The sequence below is a fragment of the Pyrus communis genome, chromosome 8 (genome assembly GCF_963583255.1).
Source record: "Pyrus communis chromosome 8, drPyrComm1.1, whole genome shotgun sequence".
Lineage (NCBI taxonomy): Eukaryota > Viridiplantae > Streptophyta > Magnoliopsida > Rosales > Rosaceae > Pyrus > Pyrus communis.
This window is the reverse complement of record NC_084810.1, coordinates 24,050,298-24,056,282: the sequence shown is the minus strand read 5'-3', so window position 1 is coordinate 24,056,282 and position 5,985 is coordinate 24,050,298. Positions and strand designations below refer to the sequence as shown.

Here is a 5,985-nt window from a genome sequence, read left to right as displayed (position 1 = left end):
TTATGTCATCATCCTTTGTTGCTGCATCACCAGAATTGAAGCTCTACAATTGATGTCCGGTGATGCAAGCAAGTCCCCTAGAGTCCCTAGCTCCGGAAATTCACTCCATTCCGAAAGCCCTGCCGTCTGCTGGGACTGCACCATATGCCTTCTCCCAACTATAATTAGGTCAAACTCATCCACCATAGACCGAAGCACTAAAGCCGTCTGAGGCCCATCTTTCACAACCTCCTCCAAGTATATCACAAAACCCTCACCCACATCGTTATATCTAAAGCCCTTCATTTCCTCGGTATCAAGTACACTATCCCAATCCGTACAAGCTACAGAGTTTGCGGCAACAAGTCGGATCACCGTTAGGCTTATTGTGGAGTCGTTTGCCATTCTTTTGGCAAATGACAATGCTTCCCTATCGTCTTTCCCTCCCAAGAAGATTATAGCCACGGAGAAGGATGACTCGGGTGCAACAATGGAGGTGGACTGTCCTAAATGGCCGCGGTCTACAAGGATTCCAACCGAACATGGGGCTCTTTCTAAGACACTGCAATTCAGGTTCCTTACGCTATTGTCTTCTGATTCCACTGACCCGTCCATTGACCATCTTCGGTGAAATGGGAGCACAATTAGTGAACAAAGTTTGTCCAATGCTAGGGTGCATATGTCTTCATGCATGTATTTTGGTGGAGAGATTGCTGTGAAGATGCTTAAAGATACAGCACCAAGATTTTCTCTAAGAAAGTGATTGAAGTAAAGAATGACATTGTCCGAGTATGAAGTATTGGAAGTAGATTTTTTCTGCATTTGGTGGGAGATAAAAATAGGAGAGGCTCTGCCCACTAATTCAATGAGATGAAGAACATAAACAGCAATCGGGTTGTCTCTAGATGGACATGCTGCATCAAGTAGATTGATGAGTGCAGGCATGTTAGCTGACCTATGAATGCAAGCAAGTATTCTGAGCTCAGAATTGGGTTTCAAATGCATCATATTCCTTCTCTGGTAGCCAGCGTATTTTCTTGAAGGATCATACAAGAAATTCACCAGGATGGGCATAAGAGTTGCAGTCATGATGACGCTAGTCATCGCCAAAGCAAATGCTGATTCGCTGATGTCCTGCACAAGAAGAAAAAGATTTGAGACAATTGTTCACAAATAATATATATATATATATATATATATATATATATATATAGAGAGAGAGAGAGAGAGAGAGAGAGAGAGAGAGAAAAGCATCGGAGTCGCATATATTTTCTTACCGCATTAGTTCATCACATGAAATGATGAATAAGTTCATTTCATTTGGCACTCATCACATCAATTATCGTGTCTAGTTATTAACAGATACAACAATTAAATGTCACAATATCATGTGGTTAGCTAATGTGATTAGAAAATATGTCCCTCCAGCATTACCTTTAACTTAGAGACAAAAGGGTTCTGGGTACGGAAAGAGACGGACTACGTACCTGACTGTCTCTGAAGTCGGTATAGGAGGCAAGGTTGACAATGCCTTTGCAGGACAAAATGAAAGCAATTGATAAGGCATCAACGAAGGGCATTTTGCAGTACAAGGGAACAGTCAGACTGGCAATGAATTTGGTCACGAGAGCGACGAGCATGAGGATTCCATTGATTTGTGCAAATTGGTCAGTTAAGAAATGTTCAAGGGACCAAAAATTTGTCCTCATAGCACTTGTAGTCACAAAGATGGGAAGCATCACATCAGAAACGAACATGTTGAGCTTTTCTTCAATAGCTGATCCCAATGGTGGTCCGGCTGGAACAGCCAAACCAAATATAAAAGGGCCGAAATAAAAACCCTGACCATAAAGATGCGAAAACAGGCCGGATAGGAGCACAAGGATGATGGTCATATTGACATAGCCTTTCTTGACAGGCCTATTTTCCGGGGTCTGCCTGATCATCCACAACATTATTGGTCGAATTATGATAATAACAATGGTAACATAGCCAACGGCTATTGCTATGGCTGTTATCATGTCCCTTGGTTCAATAGACACTTTTCCAATTCTAGCAACTTGCCCCATAAATTGAAGGAACACACTGATCATGTCACCGACTAATGCAGCAGACATGCCTAATCGACCAATCTCCGAATTCAGAATTTTCAGCTCCTCAAGAAGGCAAGCCACAACCGGAAATGGAGTAATTGAATGTAACTGAGTTACGAATGGAAGTTCGAACTGTTCGTGACGGGTTAGGCTGAAGATTTTAGCGTTGAGCGTGGCTTGGACAGCCATACTGACTAGCAAAGGCGCCACGACGCATGCAACACCAGTGCACAAGCCTTTTTTTCCTGTCCTTTTTATCATTCCCAAATCCATTTTCACTCCAACTAGAAACATAAAGAGCCCATAACCCAACTCAGCCAGAAGACCAAGTGATTCTTGGCTGTTTACATTAAACAAGAAGTTCTTGAAGAAATTGTAGTGCCCAAGGAGTGTGGGGCTGAGGATTATGCCGGTCTATATCACAAGAAATCATTTTAGGGGATGAGTAACAATTCAAGTAATCTTCGAAGCACTAACTCTTCCCATATATTAGAGCACAAAAAATAATTAAAACACGGGAATATTCTCTTGCCACACCATATGGCTTGGATTGTGAATCTGAATTAATAATATCTTAAATTTGTTTGATTGTGTGATCAAGATTCACAGTCTGTCAACAAAAATATCTGTAGATGTGGAATGCCAAATGATCATTGGCTTAATACATGATACATGCCAGAAGAGTAAAGCCATATGTATGTGCATTGCTATGCATTCTCACATATACGTGGAATGCCGACTTTTATGATAGATTAATCAACAATACGTTCAGTAAATGTGATATAAATGGTTGTATCAAAATAACAGAGGGGGAAAGAAGCACTTACTATAATTTGACAGCTGAACCTTGGAACTCCAAAATAGCGAAAAACGTAATAGAAGGCTTGGGTGATGATAAAAATTAAAATCATCTGTATCTCCAGATTTGGAAGGGTATACATCTGATGATCCCTATCTGTGTAGTTTCCCGAGTACAGGCCTGGCGAATGAACGTTAGGAGGGAACTCAGTACACTCAGTAACTCTCGTTTCCGAACTGGTTAGGTTGGTCGCCGTATGAGTCGCCATGGTTTCGTGCCCTGAAGCCTCCCTTGTGTTCTCTCTTTTTTTATCAGAAAGGCAAAGGAAGGAATGTAAGTTTGGCCTTCGCTTCTGCAAAGTTCAAGATAGATAATATTGTTATATAATACTAGGGATATGTAACAGTAATGCAGCCAATATTAACCTTCCAGCATAGACTCTGAATGTCTAGAAGCCAAAGTTGTTTAAATTCCAAGCGATTGAATGGACAGATGAATAGAAGATCGAATTCCAAGGCAACCAAAGTCAGTTATATGCAGGCTTGGTATAGGGTTTATTCGCAAGTTAGTTAATAATAATAAAAACGTCCATTAGTGGTGAATATGGCGTGGTTAAGTAGTTGATAATTTGTGGGTTTTGTTTTTATTTTATTTTTATATTTATATTTTGTGGGGCTTTGATAAGATTGAATCTGTGACGTCGGATTCTTCATCAAGGTTGCTAATATGTTAGTTTGACTGGCATTGAGTTTTCTGTAGAAAGTGGGTTATACAGAATGAATGAGTTGGCTAAGAAAGATCATCATCTCAGAAAAGAAGCATATTTCGGAACCCGCTGTTGCTGTGGAAGTTAGACTTGTGATCAGAGAGAAGATGAATGCCTCTATAAGTCTTCCCAGCCTCTAGAAATGGTTGATAACTGTGGCTTGCCACCAGTTGTCCCCTTTGTTTTTTAGGGTTAAAAGAAGCATATTTCTAGAATTATATAAGAGATACTTCGTAAAACCATATAAAACCTTATTTCGTGTGAGAGTTGAGAAAAGATTGACTATGCAAATAACATCTTTGACTTTGTTATGTTCATGAAAATTGAAACTGGGTGACATGTTAATTTGTTTTTCAGTTTCTTAATTTTAAAATTAATAAAATTTTGGTGGAAATAATATGATATATTTGAAAATTACTTTATCAACGAAACTTAAAAGATAACATCACAAAAACATGATACTTCAAGAACAACCTAGTTTTTCAAATTGAAACCTTAAATCCGAAATGAAGAACTGAATTAATAAATGTGCTTTTGTCATAATTTAGATATGTCGTTTTCATTGTGTTCATGAACTAATCCATGCATGGGATTGTTTCTCACATCAGCACTTATATTTAAGATTAATTCGACATAGGACATGAGCAATATATATATATATATATTGGCTCTAGAACATAAAGATTTTTTGTTTCTAAGTGAACCGCATTTGATTCTAAGGGGATTAAGTACAAATCGAAAGTGAAATTCATCTGAAACCCTAATGGAAAATCTGCAGTGGCTAAAATTTCTCCGATACCTTCGAGCTCGCACTCCATCCATATTCTGCATTAGTCGTAATGTAAGTGGTGATTCTTGATCATCGTACCAACCCAGCATCACAAAATCAGAACTATCCTCCATCCAGCCGTTGATCTGCGTCCTTTCAGACCCATCTGTCACGGTCTCCTCTCGGTAGTAGTTCTCCCTGCTCATTGCTGCATTAGACCCATACTCGTGCATCAATTCGTTTTTGAGAGAACTCTTCCGCTTTTCTTTCTGGATTTTTTCGTGCTTGAATCGAACCAATGTGAAGCTAATGTGCATGACGCTCAGGCATGCTCCTTCCATTTGGCAAGCGCTTCCACATTAATAATCCACTCTGCCAAAGAAGAGTATGTAGAGCAATTTCAGTAAATTACTTGCTTGTGAAGACAGAGTTGTTACCGCCTAATTGGTGGCGCTGATCCAAGTATTGGACGACGAGGAACAATTGCAATGCTGCAAGAGAACTCTCTTGGTGGTGCTGCTCGTATCTAGTATTGAACAGGGCTATTGAAGCCTTGCAGTCATTTATGAATGACGGAAGTGCTCCCAACTTTACCATGTAATTTACTTTATTTTCAGGTCGGGATGGGGAACAAGAGAAGCTACTGCATGTCTAGTGAGATCGGTTAAACGTAGAACAAATATCAAAATGGCGCTGAGCTTTGCGGAGTTAGAGTCTTCAAGGAGATTTATGATGGTTGGGACATGTTCTCCGTGGTGGATGCAGACCATAATTCCGAGGCTGTTGTTGCTACAGTGGAGAGTGGTCCTCAGGTTGGCTGCATACCTCCTTGATTGATCGGAAAGGTACCTTACCGTATGTCTTGCAATTCCAGTTATAATCAGCATTGTAATTAGTAGTAGAAGGGAAGAAGAAATTTCATCAATGGTCTCTGTAAGATTGAATAAGAAAAAGTCCACAAACACTGCCAATGGGACGAAACGAATGTACATAAACTTCAGGTAGTATTATAGAAAGCAGGACAAGGCCCTACAATAAAGCGTCAAATGAAGCTTGTTGCCCAAGAAACTGGCTGCAGGATGCACACCGACGGACATTAGCAAGAACTACAATGAAATTAAACTCCTCCAACTGTTGCCCTTCTGGAATTTTTCTGATTAACCATAGTTTGAACGGCTTCGAAATTAAAACAACAGTGATGAAAAAGGAAACAATCCAAAACATAGATGACAATAAGATCAAAGTGATGTGTGCATGTACCTAGTGTTGTCAAAGTCGCAGGTAAAAGCACGCAGTTCAAATCACTGAACATCGAGGTGTAGATGGCCAAGCGTCCCCATTCTGAATGGAGAATGTTTGAATCAGCAAGGAGACAACAATAGGAGAGGAAGAAAGGGAATTCAATGTCACAACTGCTAGAAGGCAATTTTTTAATGTATGGTCCAAAGGCGTTAGGCAACGCATGGTAAAGTAGATCAAGCCTCCATTAAAAAAGCGGGCGCCGGGGGGGGGGGGGGGGGGGGGGGGGCGTGGTGGGGGGGTGTGGGGTTTGGGGGCGGGGGTGGTGGTGTGGTGTGTG

General features: G+C 40.5%; 1 protein-coding gene across 1 annotated transcript; it reads right to left on the bottom strand.

Moving 5' to 3' along the window:
- Positions 1–5,003, bottom strand: LOC137743195 (cation/H(+) antiporter 4-like). Its single transcript, XM_068483079.1, has 4 exons — positions 4,844–5,003; positions 4,437–4,614; positions 1,467–2,412; positions 1–1,113 (listed from the first exon to the last, which is right to left on the bottom strand). The coding sequence occupies exons 1-4, from the start codon at positions 5,001–5,003 to the stop codon at positions 1–3; spliced, it is 2,397 nt and encodes a 798-aa protein (XP_068339180.1).
- Positions 5,004–5,985: the final 982 nt, after the last annotated feature.

Bases quoted from the DNA above. Each gene is read 5' to 3' on its own strand.
- LOC137743195 (XM_068483079.1), bottom strand. From the start codon at position 5,003: ATGGTAAAGTTGGGAGCACTTCCGTCATTCATAAATGACTGCAAGGCT. The intron at 2,413-4,436 runs GTATCGGAGAAA...TAATGTAAACAG, and splicing joins GATGGAGTGCGAGCTCGAAG to CCAAGAATCACTTGGTCTTC. The intron at 1,114-1,466 runs GTACGTAGTCCG...CTTCTTGTGCAG, and splicing joins CCGACTTCAGAGACAGTCAG to GACATCAGCGAATCAGCATT.